The sequence below is a fragment of the Saimiri boliviensis genome, chromosome 19 (assembly GCF_048565385.1).
Source record: "Saimiri boliviensis isolate mSaiBol1 chromosome 19, mSaiBol1.pri, whole genome shotgun sequence".
NCBI classification, from domain to species: domain Eukaryota; kingdom Metazoa; phylum Chordata; class Mammalia; order Primates; family Cebidae; genus Saimiri; species Saimiri boliviensis.
In genome coordinates, this window is record NC_133467.1 from 30,838,179 (window position 1) to 30,861,900 (window position 23,722).

Sequence of the window (23,722 nt, forward strand, 5' to 3'; positions counted from 1 at the left end):
TACAGCTTTTAAATTCAGGGGTACGTGTGCAGGATGCGCAGCTTTGTTACACAGGTAAAAATCTGCCCTGGTGTTTTAATGGGTAGATCATCACATCACCCAAACATCAAGCCAAGCATCCGTTAGCTGTTCTTCCTGTTGCACTCCCTCCCCCTACGAAGTTCTTCATTAAGGCCTTCTTTGACCCCTTGCCATTTCCTGTTCAATCCTACCTGTACATCTTTGCTGTCTTTCCATCAAGCTCAGGGACTGCAATTTCTGGGGCAGTAGTAGGGTATGTGATAGGAATCTGGAGAAATGATAAAACCTTAATCAAACAGAATCGGGATAGAGAGGGACTAATCTAATCAGACATACATATTTCTTGATGAAACTGAAATGTTAAGCAAACTCTCCAAGCATCATGTCCATACCAGGATTCTGGACACAGAGACGAGTAACTGTAATTGATGGTTGCCTCAAACCTCAGCTTTTCCCTCCCATTTTTTTTTTTTTTTTTTTTTTTTTGAGACGGAGTTTCGCTCGTTACCCAGGCTGGAGTGCAATGGCGCGATCTCGGCTCACCGCAACCTCCGCCTCCTGGGTTCGGGCAATTCTCCTGCCTCAGCCTCCTGAGTAGCTGGGATTACAGGCACGTGCCACCATGCCCAGCTAATTTTTTGGATCTTTTAGTAGAGACGGGGTTTCACCATGTTGACCAGGATGGTCTCGATCTCTCGACCTCGTGATCCACCCACCTCGGCCTCCCAAAGTGCTGGGATTACAAGCTTGAGCCACCGCGCCCGGCCTTCCCCTCCCATTTTTAAAGTTTTCTTTGGTCCCTTCAAGAAAGGTTAGCTTGTTCCCAATCATCTAATCCTTCCCCTTCTACTAATTTTCATATTTCCCATTCCAACACACTCACATCAAACTCGATGTCAAACTCGTATTTCAAGAGGTCATGGATATACCAGCATTTTCCAAACCACCTGTAACAAAGACCAAACCTCAGTCTAATTTGCCTACTCTTCCAATACTCAAATGACATCTTTGCTTAGGCCACCAGCCTGGGAGACTCACTGAATGGGAACTGAGGAACTCTGGAGCTGTTGGAGTGGAGACAGCTGACATGAGACAGGGCAGCTTTGGTAGTGGGCACTAGGACACCAAATTGCCTAAGTCATATAAGACTCCTACCCCACACCTCCCAAGAGACTACCTACCGAGTCCCTTCCTTGTTGGACTCCAGTCGGAACCAGTCGTTGTCAGCATTCTTGTTATTCTCCACATACTGGAAGCAGAGAATGAGGTTCTTTTGAGAGAGGAGTTGGGGTCAAAGGCAGTACCCCTCTCGAAAGAAAAGTGTGGGGTTACTTTAATATGTTTATCTAATTTTTCTAACATAAAGCTGAAGACAAGTCTATACTGGTAAGTACGGGTTTGTCCATAACAGAATAGAATGTTTGGGTTCCACCACTCAATTTAGCAAGCAAAGACCTGAAGATATCATCTGGATTCTCCTCTCACTTCTGATAGTGTCTGCCCTCATCCTGCAACTCATAACAGTAGACACCTTCCTTGAGTGACTCCCTTCTCGCTTCATATAGTCCTGTTTTCTTTTTTTTTTTTTTTTTTTTTGAGACAGAGTTTCGCTCTTGTTACCCAGGCTGGAGTGCAATGGCGCGATCTCGGCTCACCGCAACCTCCGCCTCCTGGGTTCAGGCAATTCTCCTGCCTCAGCCTCCTGAGTAGCTGGGATTACAGGCACGAGCCACCATGCCCAGCTAATTTTTTGTATTTTTAGCAGAGACGGGGTTTCACTATGTTGACCGGGATGGTCTCGATCTCTTGACCTCGTGATCCACCCGCCTCGGCCTCCCAAAGTGCTGGGATTACAGGCTTGAGCCACTGCGCCCGGCTTTAGTCCTGTTTTCAACTAGCACCCACATGCTAATGACTCCCAGATTTGTATCTTTGGTCTAGGTCTTTCCTCAGAACTTCAGACTCTAGTATCCAACTGTATTTTGAAATTTCAACCTTCATTTTGCGGATACTTCAAACTCAGCATTTCCATGGGGAATTTATAATATTCCTTCGGATACACTTTCTGAATTACCAATTTCAGGTGGCAGTGTTAGCATTCACCCAAGGAAAAACGTGGGAATCATCCTTGACCCTCCCTATCCCTTACTCCACTAATCAATGATGTCACGCTGATTTTTTACCTTCTGAATATTCTTCAAATCTACCTCTTCTCTCTAGCCTCACTACAACTGCCTAGTTTAGATTGCCTTTTGTTTTGCTGAGATTAATAACAGCCTCCTAACTTGTCTCCTGCCTTCAATCTTGTCCCTGTCAATTCTATTTTCCCCTTATTGCCAATGCAACTGACCTAAACGCAAATCTGGCCATGTTACTCCTCAGCTTAAAATCCTTTAACGGCATCCCAAAGCCTCCAAGAGAAAATTAAAGTGCACAAACCATCTCCTAGCTTTGTCTACCATTGCCTACCTCACATCTGATGCTCTAACAACTCAGAGCTACTTTGTTTCTTCAAACACATCATGCTGGTGCCATTTCTAGAGTCTATGCCTTTGCTCAGGCTGTCCCTTTTGCCTTGAATGCCCTTCTACTCTTATGTTTTATCAGGCTAACATGTTTACTTCTTAACTTTCAGCTCAAGCATTACCTCTTCCAGGAAGCCTTCCCTGACCAAATACAAGCTGGGTATCTCCCCTCATACTCTCAAAACATCCTAGCCATTTCTCGCTTTACATCTGTCCCTATCTGTCTCCGTCTTTCTCCACTTAAACACTGTATTATAGGGCCGGGTGCGGTGGCTCAGGCCTGTAATCCCAGCACTTTGGGAGGCCGAGGCGGGTGGATCACGAGGTCAAGAGATCGAGACCATCCTGGTCAACATGGTGAAACCCCGTCTCTACTAAAAATACAAAAAAAATTAGCTGGGCATGGTGGCGCGTGCCTGTAATCCCAGCTACTCAGGAGGCTGAGGCAGGAGAATTGCCTGAGCCCAGGAGGCGGAGGTTGCGGTGAGCCGAGATCGCGCCATTGCACTCCAGCCTGGGTAACAAGAGCGAAACTCCGTCTCAAAAAAAAAAAAAAAAAGAACCTAGGGAGAAGATACCAAGCCGAATAAGGTAGAACTTACTGAGGTAGACAAAACCAGATCACTAGAATACAGTGGTTTTTGTTTTGTTTTGTTTTGTTTTGCGGTCTGCTTCAAAGGCCAGCAGTTATAATTCTCCTACCTCATGTATTCATTCACTTAAAAAAAAATTACTGTGCATGCAGAACCTAGGGAGAGGCAACCTCCGCCTCCCGGGTTCGGGCAATTCTCCCGCCTCAGCCTCCTGAGTAGCTGGGATTACAGGCACGCGCCACCATGCCCAGCTCATTTTTGTATTTTTAGTAGAGACGGGGTTTCACCATGTTGACCAGGATGGTCTCGATCTCTTGACCTCGTGATCCACCAGCCTCGGCCTCCCAAAGTGCTGGGATTACAGGCCTGAGCCACTGCGTCCGGCCTCTCCCTAGGTTCTGTATGCACAGTAATTTTTTTTTAAGTGAATGAATACATGAGGTAGGAGAATTATAACTGCTGGCCTTTGAAGCAGACCGAAATGACCATAAAAAGACAAACTTTTTTATCCTCCCACAGCAGAGATAGTAGGTGAGAAGACCACCCGTTTCTAACTATGAGCTAAACTCCCCAACTCTGTGTAGTTAACACCTACTTGAATGTTCAGCCCTAACGTGGTTTGAAAGAGTGAAGGAAGGAGCAGAGAGATGCGGACTGGGGCTTGGCGCCCTGAGGATTTTTGATCACCTCTCCTACATCCAGGTGAACGAACACCTGGAGCCGGGGAGACACGTCACCTTCCGGGGAGGCGTATCCCAAAAATAACTGCTGCTTTTAGCCGCAAGGTCTGGCCCCGCTGTGTACCTCACCTGAGTCTTTTTTGCCCTTTCCCCACCATCCCTCCTTAGTCCCCCAACCCCGCAATCGTCTCGTTTCTATAATTTAGGCGTTAAACTTAAAAACCGGAAGCAGCTTCCACACGGAGCCTATTATTGCGGACACCTGATTTCCCGCAACCCTTCCGCTACGCGTTAGACAGTAGAAACACAACTGACCCGGATAAGGGACTGATATTCCTCCTTCAGTCGCTGCACCCATAACTCCCGATCTCGGGGTCCGGCATTTGTCTTCAGCACCGGGATCTCAGACACAGCACGTCGCGTGGCCTCATCCGCCATCTTGGACCAGGGCGCAAGGGAAACACGGAAGTGGTGTTGCTTGTAGCTTACTTCAAGGCGCCGCCATCTTTACTATGGGAAGATGAGACGTTCGGTTGCCGTTAAGACTTCTTTGAATAAGATTTTTATTTTCTTGTCACCTAGTTACCCGCTTGTGAGTGCATCGAGAAGAACAGAATGTAAATAGATTACTCTGTACTATATATGACACCTGTCATTAAAATCACCGCAGAAGGCACAGAGGGTGACTTCCGTTCATGCTCAGAGAAGTAATCGCAGAAAACCTGTACACCCTCGCACACCTGGAGAGCTCTTAGAACTTCAGGCTGCTCAAGGCACTTTTCAAGGCACTGCCTTACTAAAGCGAGCGATTCGTGTGTTTCCTCTTCGAAGACTTTTTCTTTGCTTATATATAGTCCTGCCTAGATGCAGTTATCCCGTAAAAGGATGTTTAACTCCTGATAAATATTAGAAACCATGCAGCATCAAAAGACAAATCCCAGCAAAATGTGCGCTTTAGTCTAGTCATTCACTGAGTCCTAGATTTTTTTTTTTTTTTTTTTTTTTTAAGACAGTGTCTCACTCATTCCAGCCCAGGCTGGAGTACAGTGGTACGATCATAGCTCACTGCATCCTCCATCTCCCAGGCTCAAGCAATCCTCCTGCCTCAGCCTCCCAAAGTACTGGGATTACTGGTGTAAATCACCTGGTGCAGCCCCCGAGACATATTTTGATCTGGAATTAACTAATCTAGGAAGGAATACTGTCTCTCTAACCCAAGTGAATGACACACAGTAGGTACTCCGTAATCCTTTTGCAAAACGTTATATTTCAAGGCTGGGCCTGTAATCCCAGCACTTTGGGAGGCCAAGGCAGGCAGATCACGAGGTCAGGAATTGAAGACCAGCCTGGCCAACATGGTGAAACCCCACCTCTACTAAAAATACAAAAATTAGCCAGGTGTGGTGGCACGTGCCTGTAAGTCCCAGCTACTCCGGAGGCTGAGGCAGGAGAATCGCTTGAATCCAAGAGGCGCAGGTTGCAGTGAGCCGAGATAGTGCCATTGCACTCCAGCTTGGGCAATAAGAGCAAGACTCCTTCTCAAAAAAATAATAAAATCTAAACATATTAATTGTAGATTTAATTTAAATATCCTGTTTGGCCGGGTGTAGTGATTCACACATGTAATCCCAGCACTTCTGGACGCCGAGGTGGGTGGATGGCTTGAGCCCAGGAGATTGAAAACAGCCTAGACAACATGATAAAACCCCATCTCTACAAAAAAAAAAAATACAAAAATTAGCTGGGAGTGGTGGTGCACACCTGTAGTCCCAGCTATCTGTGGGGCTGAGACAGGAGGATCGCTTTAACCTGGGAGCTCAAGGTTGCAGTGAGCCAAGATCACGCCACTGCACTCCAGCCTGAGGGACAAAGTGAGACCAACTTTTTTTTTAAAACATAAATAAATATCCTGTTTATTCGGTGAATCATTTCAGCCTCTGGTGATTTTTTTTTTTTTTTTTTTTTTTTTGAGACAGAGTCTCTGTCTGTCACCTAAGCTGGAGTGCAGTGGCACGATTTCAGTTTTCTGCAAACTCCACCTCTTGGGTTCAAGTGATTCTCCTACCTCAGCCTCCTGAGTAGCTGGCATTACAGGTGCACACCACCATGCCCGGCTAATTTTGTATTTTTAGTAAGATGGGGTTTCACCATGTTGGCCAGGCTGGTCTCGAACTCCTGACCTCAGGTGATCCACCACCTAGGCCTCCCAAATTACTAAGATTACAGGCATGAGCCACCACACCTGGTCTCCAGTACAATATTGAGTGTTACTAGCAGACATCCTTATCTTGTTCTGCCTTTAGGAGGAAAATCAGTGTCTTTCTCCATTAAATACAATGTTACCTGTAGATTTTTCATGGATGGCCTTTATCAGGTTGAGGAAGTTCCCCTCTTGCATTGAGGGTTTTTCTCATAAGGGAGTTTTATGTTTGTTTGTTTTTGAGACAGAATCTCCCTCTGTTACCCAGGCTGGAGGACAGTGGTGATCTCAGCTCACTGCAACCTCTGGCTCCCCTCCTGGGTCCAAGAGATTCTCCTGCTTCAGCCACCCGGTGACTGGGACCACAGACACAGGCCACCACGCCTGGCTAATTTTTGCATTTTTAGTAGAGTTGAGGTTTCACCATGTCAGCCAGGCTGGTCTCCAACTCCTGACCTCAGGTTATCCGCCTGCCTCAGCCTCCCAAAGTACTAGGATTACAGGCCTGAGCCACCACCGTGCCTGGCCTTATGTTTTTCAAATGCTTTTTCCGTGTTGATTGAGATGATGGTGTGGTTTTTAATTTTTATTATATATCTCTTTCATTAAAAGCATATTGGTTATTTGTTAAGGCTAAGGCAAAACTTTGTACTTCTTAACCAGAGATCTCTCTTCTAGGGGAAATAAGATTTTTTTTTTTTTTTGAGGCGGAGTTTCGCTCTTGTTACCCAGGCTGGAGTGCAATGGCGCGATCTCGGCTCATTGCAACCTCCGCCTCCTGGGTTCAGGCAATTCTCCTGCCTCAGCCTCCTGAGTAGCTGGGATTACAGGCACGAGCCACCATGCCCAGCTAATTTTTTTTTTTTTTTTTTTTTTTTTTTTGTATTTTTAGTAGAGACAGGGTTTCACCATGTTGACCAGGATGGTCTCGATTTATCGACCTCATGATTCACCCGCCTCGGCCTCCCAAAGTGCTGGGATTACAGGCTTGAGCCACCGCGCCCGGCTGGGAAATAAGATTTATTCCATTTTGGGTGTAGGCACTAAGGCGTGATATAGAGAACAGAGATTTGGAATGAGGCTTTGCAATTTAATTGTCATAAAACTTTAGAGAGTTAATTCTGTGAACTGCATTTTCTCAACTATAAAATGAAGATAATAAGGCTTTTAAGGCTGGGCATGGTGGCTCACACCTTTTATCCCAGCCCTTTAGGAGCCTAAGGGAGGAGGATTGCTTGAGCCCAGAAGTTCGAGAGGAGCCTGGGCAAAATAGAGAGACCTCGTCACCACAAAAAGTTTAAAAATTAGCTGGATGTGGTGGCATGCACCTGTGTCCCCAGCTACTTGGGAAGCTGAGATAGGATGGCTTGAGTCTTCGAGGTCAAGCCTGCACTGAGCTGTGAATGAACCATTGCACTCTGGCCTGGGTGACAGAGTGAAACTCTGTCTCAATTAAAAAAAAAAAGCCGGGCGCGGTGGCTCAAGCCTGTAATCCCAGCACTTTGGGAGGCCGAGGCGGGTGGATCACGAGGTCGAGAGATCGAGACCATCCTGGTCAACATGATGAAACCCCGTCTCTACTAAAAGTGCAAAAAATTAGCTGGGCATGGTGGCACGTGCCTGTAATCCCAGCTACTCAGGAGGCTGAGGCAGGAGAATTGCCTGAACCCAGGAGGCGGAGGTTGCGGTGAGCCGAGATCGCGCCATTGCACTCCAGCCTGGGTAACAAGAGCGAAACTCCGTCTCAAAAAAAAAAAAAAAAAAAAGCTTGAGCGGGCATGGTGGCTCATGCCTGTAATCCAAGCACTTTGGAGGCCAAGGCAGGTGGATCACCTGAGGTCAGGAGTTCAAGAGCAGCCTGACCAGCGTGGTGAAACCCCATCTTTATTTTAAAAATTTTTTTAAAAAGCTTATATAGTTATAACTGTATATGCAGTGGTCATTCATTTACATAATAGGCTGCCAGGATGAAATTCAGAAAAATAAATGGCAGTTTTCAAACTTTTATATGGTAGTGAAACCAGGTTTACAAACAAAATCTTAGGCCAGGTGCTGTGGCTCACACCCATAATCCCAGCATTTTGGGAGGCTAGAAGTGGGCAGATCACCCGAGGTCAGAAGTTCAAGACCAGACTGACCAACATGGTGAAACCTCATGTCTACTAAAAACACAAAAGTTAGCTAGGAGTGGTGGTGTGTGCCTGTAATCCCAGCTACTTGGGAAGCTGAGGCAGGAGAATCGCTTGAACCAGGGAGGTGGAGGTTGCAGTGAGCCAAGATCTCACCACTGCACTCCAGCCTGGGCAACAAGAGTGAAATTCCGACTCAAAAAACAAAAAACAATAAAACAACAAAATATTTCCTGGAGTCTCAAATTATAAAAATGATAAATACAGAGCTGCTCTTGTTTAAGTGCAGGCAGAAGACCTCTATCCCTAAGAATACTTCTATGGTAACTACTCATCATACTTTATTAACTGTATAATTGTCTTGATAGCCTGGAAGCTCAATCAGGGTAGGGATTGCATATCTATCTTGTTCAATGCTGTACTTCTAAAACCTAATATAGCGTCTGCCACAGATTAAATGTTCAATCAGTATTTTAATATCAATGAGTATCTTGATACATAAGGTAATCACCAGAAAAGCTGTCTTTATAAAGTTGCATGTTGTTTTTGTTTCATTGTTTTGGAAAATCATCTTATTAAACAATTTAGTAAAGCACAGCACATAATATGTATGATAATACAAAGTACAGTCTCTGTTATAAACATAGGCCTACCTCTATTATGGGCATAGTTGCATCTCTGTAGGACATGCCTCTTTTAGAGAAACGTCTATTTTTAAACTATGGATTTAGCTTATTATTAAGTAATGCTCACATGAGACAAGAAGCTAAAATTGAGAAGGCTGAAGGAAGAGTATGTAGGCCTGAGCTTCACTGTTTTTCAGAGGAAGAACTCATTCATGAGCAAATGTTCATGGAGTTTCTAATATGTTCCAGGCATTGGAACTACAGTGGATTCCCAGGCAGGTGGATTTCCTGTCCTCATGGACATTATCCTAAGATAGTTATAAAATGGAATTGAGTCAGGTGTGGTGACTCAGGCCTGTAATCCTAGCACTTTGGGAGGCTGAGTCAGGTGGATTGCCTGAGCTTAGGAGTTCAAGATCAGCCTGGGCAACATGGTGAAACCCTGTCTCTACTAAAAAAAAAAACAACAAAAAATTAACGGGACGTGGTGGTATGCACCTGTAGTTCCAGCTACTCCAGGGGGAGGCTGAGGCAGGAGAATTGCTTTAACCCAGGAGGCGGAGGTTGCAGTGAGTGAGGTGAGATTGCACCACTGCACTCAGCCTCAGCAACAGAGCAATACTCTATCTCCAAAAAAAAAAAAAAAAAAAAGAGAGAGAAAGAAAGAAAGAAAAAAAAAAGGAATCAAACAGGATTGATAATTGAATAGCTCAATTATAGAAAATGCAATAGGGGCCGAAGGTGCAATGGCTCACTCCTATCATCCCAGCACTTTGGGAGGCCAAGATGGGCGGATCACAAGGTCAGGAGTTTGAGACCAGCCTGGCCAATATGATAAAACCTGGTCTCTATTTTAAAAAAATACAAAAATAGCCGGGCGCGGTGGCTCAAGCCTGTAATCCCAGCACTTTGGGAGGCCGAGGCGGGTGGATCACGAGGTCGAAAGATCGAGACCATCCTGGTCAACATGGTGAAACCCCGTCTCTACTAAAAATACAAAAAATTAGCTGGGCATGGTGGCACATGCCTGTAATCCCAGCTACTCAGGAGGCTGAGGCAGGAGAATTGCCTGAACCCAGGAGGCAGAGGTTGCGGTGAGCCAAGATCGCGCCATTGCACTCCAGCCTGGGTAACAAGAGTGAAACTCCGTCTCAAAACAAAAACAAACAAACAAACAAACAAAAATACAAAAATTAGCAGGGCATGGTGGCGTCCATAGTCCCAGCTAATTGGGAGGCTGAGGCAGGAGGAAGCGGGAAGTAGAGGTTGCAGTGAGCCAAGATCATGCCACTGCACTCCAGCCTGGGTGACAGAGCGAGACTGTCTCAAAAAAAAAAAAAAAAAAAAAAAAAAAAAGGCCGGGCGCGGTGGCTCAAGCCTGTAATCCCAGCACTTTGGGAGGCCGAGGCGGGTGGATCACAAGGTCAAGAGATCGAGACCATCCTGGTCAACATGGTGAAACCCCGTCTCTACTAAAAATACAAAAAATTAGCTGGGCATGGTGGCACGTGCCTGTAATCCCAGCTACTCAGGAGGCTGAGGCAGGAGAATTGCCTGAACCCAGGAGGCGGAGGTTGCGGTGAGCCGAGATCGCGCCATTGCACTCCAGCCTGGGTAACAAGAGCAAAACTCCGTCTCAAAAAAAAAAAAAAAAAAAAAAAGAAAGAAAGAAAAATAAAAGAAAATGCAATAGGACAGTTGGGTGCATTGTGTATTGCAGAGCCCCTCAAAGTAGCTCTGTCGCCCAGGCTGGAGTGCAGTGGTGCGGCTCACTGCAACCTCTACCTCCCAGGTTCAAGTGATTCTCCTACCTCAGCCTCTCAAATAGCTGGGATTATAGGTGCTCACCACCACACCCACCTAATTTTTGTATTTTTAGTAGAGACAATGTTTCACCATGTTGGCCAGGCTGTTCTTGAACTCCCAACCTCATGATCTGCCCACCTCGGCCTCCTAAAGTGCTAGGATTACGGGTGTGAGCCACCACCGCACCTCCTGACTACTTTATTTATTTTTTATTATTATTATTATTTTTTATATGGAATCTTTTTGTGTCACCCAGGCTGGAGTGCAGTGGCAAGATTTTGGCTCACTGCAACCTCTGCCTCCTGGGTTCAAGCAATTCTGCTCAAGCCTCCTGAGTAGCTAGGATTACAGACTCATGGCACCACACCCAGCTACTTTTTGTATTTTTAATAGAGACAGGGTTTCACCATGTTAATAAGACTGGTCTTGAACTCCTGACCTCGTTATCTGCCCGCCTCAGCCTCCCAAAGTGCTGGGATTACAGGCTTGAGCCACCACGCCCGGCTACTTTCTGTATTTTTTTTTTTTTTTTTTTTTTGAGACGGAGTTTCGCTCTTGTTACCCAGGCTGGAGTGCAATGGCGCGATCTCGGCTCACCGCAACCTCCGCCTCCTGGGCTCAGGCAATTCTCCTGCCTCAGCTTCCTAAGTAGCTGGGATTACAGGCACGCGCCACCACGCCCAGCTAGTTTTTTGTATTTTTAGTAGAGACGGGGTTTCACCATGTTGACCAGGATGGTCTCGATCTCTCGACCTCGTGATCCACCCGCCTCGGCCTCCCAAAGTGCTGGGATTACAGGCTTGAGCCACCGTGCCCGGCCTACTTTCTGTATTTTTAATGGAGACAGGGTTTCTCCATGTTGGCCAGGCTGGTTTTGAACTCCTAACCGCAGGTGATCCTCCCACCTCAGCCTCCTAAAGTACTGGGATTACAGGCATGAGCCACCGTGCCTGGCCTGATTTGTATTTTTAAAAAATATTCATATTGGCCGGGCGCGGTGGCTCAAGCCTGTAATCCCAGCACTTTGGGAGGCCGAGGCGGGTGGATCACGAGGTCGAGAGATCGAGACCATCCTGGTCAACATGGTGAAACCCCGTCTCTACTAAAAATACAAAAATTAGCTGGGCATGGTGGCGCGTGCCTGTAATCCCAGCTACTCAGGAGGCTGAGGCAGGAGAATTGCTTGAACCCAGGGGGCGGAGGTTGTGGTGAGCCGAGATCGTGCCATTGCACTCCAGCCTGGGTAACAAGAGCGAAACCCCGTCTCAAAAAAAAAAAAAAAAAAAAAAAAAAACAAAAAAAAAAAAAAAAAATATTCATATTGGGCCGGGCGCGGTGGCTCACGCCTGTAATCCCAGCACTTTGGGAGGCCGAGGTGGGTGGATCACGAGGTCAAGAGATCAAGACCATCCTGGTCAACATGGTGAAACCCCGTCTTTACTAAAAAAAAAAAAACAAAAAAAATTAGCTGGGCATGGGTGGTGCGTGCCTGTAATCCCAGCTACTCGGGAGGCTGAGGCAGAAGAATTGCCTGAACCCAGGAGGTGGAGGTTGCGGTGAGCCGAGATCCTGCCATTGCACAACAGCCTGGGTAACGAGCAAAACTCCGTCTCAAAAAAAAAAAAAAAAAAAAAAAAAAATTAATATTAAAGAGATTAGCCATTGTGATGAGTTGTAAATATTTTTCCCGGTTTGTTGTTTGTCTTTACTTTAGTTCATAGTTTTTTTTATTTTTTATTTTATTTTTTATTTTATTTTTATTATTATTTTTTTTTTTTGAGACGGAGTTTCGCTCTTGTTACCCAGGCTGGAGTGCAATGGCGCGATCTCAGCTCACCACAACCTCCGCCTCCTGGGTTCAGGCAATTCTCCTGCCTCAGCCTCCTGAGTAGCTGGGATTACAGGCACGAGCCACCATGCCCAGCTAATTTTTTTTTTTTTTTTTTTTTTTTTGTATTTTTAGTAGAGACGGGGTTTCACCATGTTGACCAGGATGGTCTCGATCTCTTGACCTCGTGATCCACCCGCCTCAGCCTCCCAAAGTGCTGGGATTACAGGCGTGAGCCACCGCGCCCGGCCTCTATTTTATTTTTTTATTTTTTATTTTATTATTTATTATTTATTATTTTATTTTATTTTATTTTATTTTTTATTTTTTATTTTATTTTATTATTTATTTATTTATTTATTTATTTTTTTGAGACAGAGTTTCACTCTTGTTACCCAGGCTGGAGTGCAATGGCACGATCTTGGCTCACCGCAACCTCCGCCTCCTGGGCTCAGGCAATTCTCCTGCCTCAGCCTCCTGAGTAGCTGGGATTACAGGCACGCACCACCATGCCCAGCTAATTTTTTGTATTTTTAGTAGAGATGGGGTTTCACTATGTTGACCGGGATGGTCTCGATCTCTCGACCTTGTGATCCACCCACCTTGGCCTCCCAAAGTGCTGGGATTACAGGCTTGAGCCACCGCGCCCGGCCTTTATTTTATTTTATTTTATTTTGAGACGGAGTTTCGCTCTTGTTACCCAGGCTGGAGTGCAATGGCGCGATCTCGGCTCACCGCAACCTCCGCCTCCTGGGTTCAGGCAATTCTCCTGCCTCAGCCTCCTGAGTAGCTGGGATTACAGGCACGCACCACCATGCCCAGCTATTTTTTTTGTATTTTTAGTAGAGACGGGGTTTCACCATGTTGACCAGGATGGTCTCGATCTCTTGACCTTGTGATCCACCCGCCTCGGCCTCCCAAAGTGCTGGGATTACAGGCGTGAGCCACCGCGCCCGGCCTATTTTATTTTTTTTTTAAGAGTCTCACTCTGTAGCCCAGGCTGGAGTGGAGTGCAGTGGGGCAATCTTGGCTCACTGCAATCTCAACACCTCCTGGGTTCAAGTGATTTTCCTGCTTGATCCTCCCAAATAGCTGGGAGTGCAGGCTCGTGCCACCACTTCGGCTATTTTTTTTTTTCCTTAATTCTTTTTTTTTTTTTTAAGACGGGGTTTCACCATGTTGGTCAGGCTGGTCTTTTTTTTTTTTTTTGAGACGGAGTTTCGCTCTTGTTACCCAGGCTGGAGAGCAATGGCACGATCTCGGCTCACCGCAACCTCCGCCTCCTGGGTTCAAGCAATTCTCCTGCCTCAGCCTCCCTAGTAGCTGGGACTATAGGCACGCACCACCATGCCCAGCTAATTTTGGTATTTTTAGTAGAGACGGGGTTTCACCATGTTGACCAGGATGGTCTCGATCTCTTGACCTTGTGATCCACCCGCCTCGGCCTCCCAAAGTGCTGGGATTATAGGCGTGAGCCACTGCATCCAGCATTTTTTTTTTTTTTTTTTTTTTTAAGACAGAATCTTGCTCTGTCACCCAGGCTGGAGTGCAGTGGCACAATCTCTGCTCACTGCAACCTCCATGTCCCAGGTTCAAGTGATTCTCTGGCCTCAGCCTCCCTAGGAGCTGGGATTACAGGTGACCGCCACCACACCCAGCTAATTTTTTGTATTTTTAGTAGAGATAGGGTTTCTTTTTTTTTTTTTTTTTTTTGAGACGGAGTTTCGCTCGTTACCCAGGCTGGAGTGCAATGGCACGATCTCGGCTCACCGCAACCTCTGCCTCCTGGGTTCAGGCAATTCTCCTGCCTCAGCCTCCTGAGTAGCTGGGATTACAGGCACGTGCCACCACGCCCAGCTAATTTTTTGTATTTTTAGTAGAGATGGGGTTTCACCATGTTGGCCAGGATGGTCTCAATCTCTTGACCTCGTGATCCACCCACCTCAGCCTCCCAAAGTGCTGGGATTACAGGCTTGAGCCTCTGCGCCTGGCTCAAACTCCTGACCTCAAGCAATCCACCTGCCTTAACCTCCCAAAGAGCTGGTATTACAGGTGTGAGCAACCACGTCTGGCCTCTGAGCACATTTTTAGTCATACCCCATAAATTGGGGTATATGCTATTAAAAAAAAAAAAACTTTGAGAGACCAGGTCGGCAGGGCACAGTGGCTCATGCCTGTACTCTCAGCACTTTGGGAGGCTGAGGTGGGTGTATCACCTGAGGTCAGGAGTTAAGAGACCAGCCTGGTCAACACGGTGAAACCTATTCTCTACTAAAAATACATGGTGGTCGGCACCTGTAATCCCAGCTACTCAGAAAGCTGAGTTGGGAGAACTGCTTGAATCTGGGAGGTGGAGGTTGCAGTCAGCCGAGATCACGCCATTGCACTCCAGCCTGGGTGACAGAGTGAGAATGTCTCAGGAAACAGGAAAAAAAAGACACTGGGTCTCATTCTGTCACCCAGGCTACTGGAGTACAGTGGCATAATTATGAATAATTACAGCCTTGAACTCCTGGATTCAAGCGATTCTCCAACCTGAGCCTCTTGAGTAGCTGGGACTACAGGTGTGGGCCACCACACCTGGCTATTTTTTTTTTTTTTTTTTTTTGAGACTGTCCTGTCATCTTGGCCAGGCTGGTCTTGATCTCATGGCTTTGAACAATTTTCCCACCTTGGCCTCTCAGAGTCCTGGGATTACAGGTGTGAGCCACTGTGCTCATCTACTTTGTGACTTTTTTTTTTTTTTTTTTTTTTGGTAGAGATGGGATTTCACCACTGGCCAGGCTGGTTTGAACTCCTGGCCTCAAGCAATCTGCCTGCCTTGGCCTCCTTAAGTCCTGGGATTATAGGTTTGAGCCACTGCACTGGCCTTGCTTTGTGACATTTTACATTATCATTCAGGTCAAAATATCTTCTAACTCCAATTGTGATTTATTTTGTGGGTCATTTAGAAGTGTATTTAGCACACTACAGCCTCAAACTCCTGCAATCAAGGGATCCTGTGGCCTCAGACTGAGTAGCTGGGACTGCAGGCATGTGTCATCCTGCCCAGCTGTATTTAACTTGTAAATATAGGAACTTGCCACTTACCTTTTTGTTACTGATTCTAGCCTAACTATAGTGTAGGCAAGAAACATACTTTGAGTCCTGCTCTGTCACCCAGGAAGGAGTGCAGTAGTGTGATCTTGGCTCACTGCAAACTCCACCTCCCTGGTTCAAGCAATTTCCCTGCCTCAACCTCCCAAGTAGCTGGAAGACATTTGCTTTATAGAACAATCTGTCCAGTTTTTAAAATGTTCCAAATGTGCTTGCAAATAATTTATAATTTGAAGTTGTTGGGTATAGTGGACTCTATATGCTTGTTGAATCAAATTTGCTGCTCATGTTATTTAAATTTTCTATATCCTTGCTGATCTCTTTTTTAGAGAAAGACATGGTCTCATTCTGTCTCTTAGGCTGAAGTACAGTGATACCATCATAGCTCACTGTAGCCTCAACCTCCTGGGCTCGTGTAATTGTCCCACCTCAGCCTCCTTGGTAGCTGGAACTACAGGCATGCACCACCATGCACAGCTAATTTTTTGTTTTTAATTTTTGTAGAGATGAGGGGTCTCCCTATGTTGCCCAGGCTGGTCTTGAACTCCTGGCCTCATGCAATCCTCCCATCTCAGCCTCCCAAAGTGCTGGGACTACAGGCATCAGCTACTGCACCTAACCCTTACTGACTTTTTCCATCAGTTCTGAAAGAGGAATACTCTTAAGAGAGAGGTGTGCTAAATCTCCTACTATGATTGTGAATGTCTATTTTTCCTTGTAGCTCAGTTGCTGTATGTTATTTGAGGTTTTGTTAAGTGCATACAAATTTAGAAATGTTTTAATGTCCTGGTAAATTAAAGTTATTGACAAAATGCCATTATTTCTAATAATGCTTTTTGCCTTCAAGTCAACTATGTCTGATTTTAATATAAGCTTCTTTTGGTTTATGTTGCATATCTTTTCCCATACTTTTACTTTCAAACTGTTGGTAACCTTATTTTATTTATTTATTTATTGAGATGGAGTCCCGCCCTGTTGCCCAGGCTGGAGTGCAGTGGTGCAATCCTGGCTTACTGCAACCTCCGCCTCCTGGATTCAAGCGATTCTCCTGCCTCAGCCTCCTGAGCCCCTACCACCCAGCTAATTTTTGTATTTTTAGTAGAGAAAGGATTTCCCCATGTTGGTCAGGCTGGTCTTAAACTCTTGACTTCGTTATCTGCCCGCCTTGGTCTCCCAGAGTACTTTGATTACAGGCATGAGGCACCTCGCCCAGCCACATTATTTTTTATTATTTTATTTTATTTTATTTTTATAAAGACGGGGTTTCACCATGTTGGTCAGGCTGGTCTTGAATTCCTAACTGCAGGAATGAGCCACCACACCTGGCCTATTTTTTATTTTTTAAAAGAAGTGATTTATAAGCAGTGAGATGAAAAGGCAATGATGCCCAGAAGCCTGCAGTGTTTCATCAGGATATGATTCAGTCCCCCAAGTTGTTAGCTCTTCTTCCAGGTCATTGGCAGGTATCCTTTCTCAGCCTAGAAAGGGTACGGTTCAAGTGATTCTCCTGCCTTAGCCTCTGGAGTAGATGGGATTATAGGCACTTGCCACCATGCCTGGATAATTTTTGTATTTTTAGTAGGATGGGGTTTCACCATGTTGGCCAGGCTGGTCTCAAAACTCCTAACCTCAAGAGATCCACCCACCTCGGCCTCCCAAAGTGCTGGGGTTACAGGCGTGAACCACCATGTCCAGCCTGTTATTTAAAAAAGTTGGAGAATGGTCTGAAATATAAGAGCATATAAGGATATTCCTCTCCATTCTCCACAAAACAGATGCCGCCTTCATTCCTTCTTCTCCCCGCTGCCCCCCCCCCGCCCCCGCTGCCTTTTTCTTTTCTAGAGAGACGGGGTCTTGCTCTGTCACTCAGACTGAAGGGCAGTGCAGTAGGGTAGTCACGGCTCTTTACAGCCTTGAACTCCTGGGCTCATGCAACCTTCCTACCTCAGCCTGTCAAACAGCTGGGACTACAGGCACATGCCATCACCAGCTAATTTTTTATTATTTTTGTAGAGACAGAGGTCTCACCGTCTTGCCTAGGCTAATATCAAATTTGCCTCAGTCTCCCAATATGCTGGTATTACAGGTGTGAGCCATTGCGCCAGGCCCTTCCTGCATGTCTTTTGGCTTCTATTATATGTTACCTCCTCAAAGAGAGGCTTTCCCTAGTTTCTGTCACAACATTGCTATTTTCCTTCATAGCACCTATTTCAACTTAGAATTATGTATTTGTTACTGATTTCCTTAATAATGTCTGTCTACCCATGCAAATGGTAAGCTCCAGGAAGATGTGGATCCTCTCTGATTTGTTCTCCATTGCGTATCTTATCCTGTATGTCTATCACATACCTGACATTAGTAAACGCTTAACATATATCTATTAAATAAACAAGTGAATGAGTTTTCCTTCTTGTCAGTGTTACTAGATTAACAGATTAGGAGAACATCATAGATGCAGTGTATCCTTTTTTTTTTTTTTTTTTTTTTTTTTTTCCCAGAGGCGGCTGGAGTGCAATGACGCAATCTTGGCTCACTGCAACCTCTGCCTCCCGGGTTCAAGCGATTCTCTTGCCTCAGCCTCTGGAGTAGATGAGATTACAGGCACCTGCCACCATGCCTGGATAATTTTTGTATTTTCAGTAGCGATGGGGTTTCACCATGTTGGCCAGGCTGGTCTCGAACTACTGACCTCAAGAGATCCGCCCACCTGGGCCTCTCAAGGATTATAGGGATGAACCATCATGTCCAGCCTGTTATTTAAAAACATTTGAGAATGGTCTGAAATATAAGAGCATATTTATTTAACTGAACAACCAGCCAAAGAAAAATTGGTTAATTTTCTAATTAACTGGTGGGATTGGTGAGACGGGGCCGTTTTATGTTATGGTCTTTGGAATAACCAATGACTTGGAAAAGTCATCCCCATGGGGGCAGCAGAGAGTCACTGATAAAGAGCCTGCTGAATTTCTGAAACCTGGTGAAACTTGTTATATATATAATAATAAGTATTAGGTAACATTTATCGAGCACTAGGCCCTGTGCAACACTTTTTTTTTTTGAGGTGGAGTCTTGCTCTGTCACCAGGCTGGAGTGTGGTGGTGCAATGCAATCTCGGCTCACTGCAACCTCCGCCTCTTGGGTTCAAGCGATTCTTCTGCCACAGCCTCCCGAGTAGCTGGGACCACAGGCGGGTGCCACCACGCCTGGCTAATTTTTTTATATTTTTCGTAGAGATGGGGTTTCACTGTGTTGGCCAGGATAGTCTCGATCTCTTGACCTTGTGATCCACCCGCCTTGGCCTCCCAAAGTGCTGGGATTACAGGCGTGAGCCACCGCGCCCAGCTCTGTGCAACACTTTCTATACATAATTTAGTATAATCATTACCTCAGACGCAGTGGTTCATGCCTGTAATCCCAGCACTTTGGGAGGCTGAGGTGGGCAGATCACCTGAGGTCAGGAGTTCGAGACCAACCAGGCCAATATGAAGAAACCCCGTCTCTATTAAAAATACAAAATTAGGCCGGGCGCGGTCTTATGCCTGTAATCCTAGCACTTTGGGAGGCCAAAGCGGGCAGATCACTTGAGGTCAGGAGTTCGAAACCAGCCTGTCCAACATGGCAAAACCCTTTCTCTACAAAAAAAAAAAAATTAGCTGGGTGTGGTGGCACATGCCTGTAATTCCAGCAACTCAGGAGGCTGAGGCAGGAGATTGCAGGCATGAGCCACCATGCGTGGCCAAGGTCCCTACTCTTTTATTCGGGAGCCAGAGATGCCAGATTTCTAGTTAAGGACTTGGAGCTAGGTTCGAAGCTGCACTGAAATTAGGAGGAGCCAGTAGTATAAAGCCTGGATGAAAATGAGTAACTGGGGCAGCTTAGAGTTACTAGGAAACCAAGAAGTAGAGCAGGTCATCAGGTCAGCAAGTCCCTGCAGGGTAAAGTAGAAGAGTAAAGCCCTGGTAGGGACACAGGGTTCGGAGTGGCCCTGGAAGAGTCAAGAGGATACTTGTGACTAGAGGCTAGTGCTAACAAGATACAGACTTCTTTAAGGGAATATCTCATTTGAAAAGATTAATCTGGCAGAGTTGGGAAGGAACATGGACTAGGGCAAGCAGCCTTAATAGAGTATTCAGATCAAGAAAGATAATACATCTACTCTAAACTGGTACTACCATTGACTTGTAAGAAAATATTTAAGGCTGGCGTGGTGGCTCACGCCTGTAATCCCAGCACTTTGGGAGGCTGAGGCAGGTGGATCACGAGGTCAAGAGATCGAGACCATCCTGGTCCACATGGTGAAACCCCGTCTCTACTAAAAATACAAAAAATTAGCTGGGCATGGTGGCGCGTGCCTGTAATCCCAGCTACTCAGGAGACTGAGGCCTAAGAACTGCCTGAACCCAGGAGGCAGAGGTTGCGGTGAGCCAAGATCGCGCCACTGCACTCCAGCCTGAGTAACAACAGTGAAACTCCGTCTCAAAAAACAAAAAAAGAAAAAGAAAATATTTAGTAGGGACAAGTGGCTATGATGTGTTGATCCAGAGAGAAAAAAACAGAACCACTAAGTGGGGAAGTTACAAAGAGATTTATCTAAGGATAGTAAAAAGGCCTTTCTAATTACTGAGAATTACAGGGAGTTGAAAACTATAGTTAAGAACATAGTGGGAATGTGAGCCTGTGGAGAGACAGCTGAAGGATTCCAGGTTACAGATTCCAGAGAAGGAAGAGATAACTGTGGGAGTAGTGTTTTGATAAGTTGAAATGGATGGGCATCAGGATAGAGCTGAAGGCGCCAGTCTTAGAAAGCTGGAGGAATGTTTTCTCAGCTGAGGAAGAGATAGGAACTAATGTAAAGGAAGAAACATAACAAACAGAGGACTTCCACAAGAGAATTCTACACAGGGTTCTCAACCTTCTTGGAGGAGCTTCCTCCAAGTTTTTAGTTGAATCAAGGAGAGGGTGATTCATAAGGCAAAAGATGAAGTTTTTGTTTTAACTGTATAGATGATGTACAGTTTAAGCTAAAGAGGAACAGCAGTCTAGCTAGAGCTAACAAAAAACCCTAAACGGTTTGAAATATTTTTTTCTCAGTGATGGACATGAGGGTGCCCATCTCTACAAAAGAGGTCCCTTTGGCTTAGCTCAGGAAATCTGCACAGCTCTCTTTGTTGGCATTAAGATCTTAATACTTCATGTTGAAAGAGTGAACTTCCAAGGCTCCCCAAGCGGAAAACATCCCTCCAAATACACTGACTAGCTTAGGAACAGCTGGTCAGGCAACTGTCCCAATGTCTGGAATTTGGAAAATTTGGTCATGGAAGTCTGGCCCCAGGGAAAAGAATTGAGTTCTGTGAGTCCTGCAGAGGAAGAGGGATTCCTTCAGAAGGCCCTAATGAAGGCAAATCTTAGCCCTTCCTTCAGCTTTCCATTCTCAATGAAAAAGCTATGTTTTTCCCCCATTGGCTGCAATACACAGACTGGACACCATACTACGACTAGAAAAGGCAATCCTCTCTTCTCTATGCTGGCTACTAAAATTTTAAAGGGGGGGAAAAAAAAAAGAAAAGAAAAGGCAATCCTCAGCTTTCTCTAATCGTCTGAATGGAGCTGGGTTAGGTTTGGAGAGGAGAGGTGGGTTCATGGAAAGGAATTGCCATCAAACCACTTCACAATATGGATATAGAGGGAGAACATTATTCTACTTTAAGAAGCAGTGCCTGGGCCGGGCGCGGTGGCTCAAGCCTGTAACCCCAGCACTTTGGGAGGCCGAGGCGGGTGGATCACAAGGTCAAGAGATCGAGACCATCTTGGTCAACATGGTGAAACCCCGTCTCTACTAAAAATACAAAAAAAATAGCTGGGCATGGTGGTGTGTGCCTGTAATCCCAGCTACTCAGGAGGCTGAGGCAGGAGAATTGCCTGAACCCAGGAGGCGGAGGTTGCGGTGAGCCGAGATCGCGCCATTGCACTCCAGCCTGGGTAACAAGAGCGAAACTCCGTCTCAAAAAAAAAAAAAAAAAAAGAAGCAGTGCCTGTATCTGCCTGTTTGTGGGCTTATGTGGATTACATCTGCATTGCACACATCAGAGCTACCTCTGTCCTGCTGGCTATTCTATCCTCTAGAAAAAGCTTAGGAGCAATCTGTGAAGACAATGAGTATATAAGGGAGGTTGTTTACAAAAGAAAAGCATTCCAGTGGGTATAGAGGAAAAAATTGTCAGAGGTGAGGTAGAAATTTTTGACTTTTTTTTTTTCCAATTAATTAATACCTTTTTCCTTCAACCTTCTACAGGCTGTTTATTCTTGCTCCTGTAGGAAGAGGTGGCAAGGTATCAGCCCTCTCTTTGCTACCCACTGCTACTTTCAGACCACTGTGCTTTCATCCTCTTGAAAAATTCTTGCCCCTTTGAAGCTTATGCCATCTGGCTTTACTGTCCTTTAGCACCTTTTTTCTTTTTCTTTTTTTTTTTTAGTTGGGGGAGTGCAGCAGCGTAATCATAGCTCACTGCAGCCTCAAACTCCTGGGCTCAAGTGGTCCTCCAAACCCAGCCTTCAGCACCTATTAAATAACCTCTTTGTACCAACCCTTATTATCACTCTGGGAAATTTTAGAAAAACCCATGAAAAATAGTTCGCGACCTCCAACTGCAACTAATACTCCTACTTTCAATTCCTTAATTTCACCATTTCTAGAAAAACAGGTTTTTCTTGATGGCAGCTTCAGGGCTATAGTAAGGACTGGGAGAGAGTAGCATTCTTCTTCTTTTTCTTGTTTTTGAAACAGGGTTTCCCTATGTTACCCAGGTTGGAGTGCAATGGTGCCATCAGGGCTCAATGCAACCTCAAACTCCCAGGCTCAGGTGATCCTCCTCAGCCTTCCAAGTAGCTGGGACTACAGGCACGTGCCACCATACCCAGTTAATTTAAAAAAATTTTCGTAGACATGGGGTCTCTCACTGTGTTGCCCAGGCTGATCTTGAACTCCTGGCCAAAATATTGGGATTACAGGTGTGAGCCACCACACCCAGCGAGAGTAGGATTCTTGAGTGTAGTAAGATTGATGGTGCCGGCACTGGCTGGTGTTGCCTTGAAGACTCACTGAAAGACTGGGTCTGGCAGCCACGATGCATAAGGGCAGAATAGCATGGGGGTTGTACTGCCCAGTGATACATGGGGGAAGGTTCAAGATCTGGATTTGACTTTCATGCCAAGCTTCCAAGAAACCTGGGTTCAGAGGTACAAACAATTTTTCTATTAGCTGCCTCTCTGGGGACATCTGACATTTTCAACATCCACCCCCTTGAAATACTCGTCCCTTCGATTCTGTGACAATTTCCTCCCAGGTTTTCTTCTTCCTCTTTGGTTGCTCCTTTTCAAAGATTCTCCAAGAGCTCTTCTTCTACTTATGCCTTAAATGTTGGAATTCCCCAGAGCACTCTTCCTAGCCCTCTGCTCTTTTCTGGGGAGCTTATCCAAATCTATGGCTTCAATTACCACTGAAATGTTGATGTTTCGGAATTTCTGGCCTATATATCATAGGACTTTCTAAAAAGTAGTTTTCTGGGCAGGTACCATGGCTCATGCCTGTAATTCCAGCACTTTGGGAGGCCGAGGTGGGTGGATCACGAGGTCAGGAGTTCCAGACCAGCCTGGCCAACATAATGCAACCCCGTCTCTACTAAAAATGCAAAAAACTAGCCGGGCATGGTAGCACATGCCTGTATTCCCAGCTACTCGGGAGGCTGAGGCAGGAGAATCTCTTGAACCTGGGAGGCAGAGGTTGCAGTGAGCTGAGGTTGCGCCACTGCATTCCAGCCTGGGTGACAGAGCAAGACTTGGTTTTAAAAAAATAGTTTTTAAATAAATAATATGTGCATAGTAAAATAATTTCAGGCAATAAAGATAGATATAAAATGAAAAGTATAAGTCTCATTCCTCTTAGGCCTGCTCTTCATAATTTCTTTTTTTTTTTTTTTTGAGACGGAGTTTCGCTCTTGTTACCCAGGCTGGAGTGCAATGGCGCGATCTCGGCTTACCGCAACCTCCGCCTCCTGCGTTCAGGCAATTCTCCTGCCTCAGCCTCCTGAGTAGCTGGGATTACAGGCACGCGCCACCATGCCCAGCTAATTTTTTGTATTTTTAGTAAAGACGGGGTTTCACCATGTTGACCAAGTTGGTCTCGATCTCTCGATCTTGTGATCCACCCACCTCGGCCTCC

At 45.7% G+C, this 23,722-nt stretch overlaps 1 protein-coding gene across 1 annotated transcript in view; it reads right to left on the minus strand.

Moving 5' to 3' along the window:
* UFC1 (ubiquitin-fold modifier conjugating enzyme 1) overlaps nucleotides 1-23,722 on the minus strand; it is a 28,340-nt gene that overhangs the window by 1,826 nt on the left and 2,792 nt on the right. Inside the window, exons 2-5 of the mRNA XM_039480650.2 lie at nucleotides 4,135-4,329; nucleotides 1,203-1,270; nucleotides 905-968; nucleotides 213-289 (exon numbers count right to left, since the gene is read on the minus strand). Coding sequence (XP_039336584.1) covers nucleotides 213-289; nucleotides 905-968; nucleotides 1,203-1,270; nucleotides 4,135-4,257 — 332 coding nt within the window. The 5' untranslated portion in view covers nucleotides 4,258-4,329. The remainder of the gene's footprint in view (nucleotides 1-212; nucleotides 290-904; nucleotides 969-1,202; nucleotides 1,271-4,134; nucleotides 4,330-23,722) is intronic.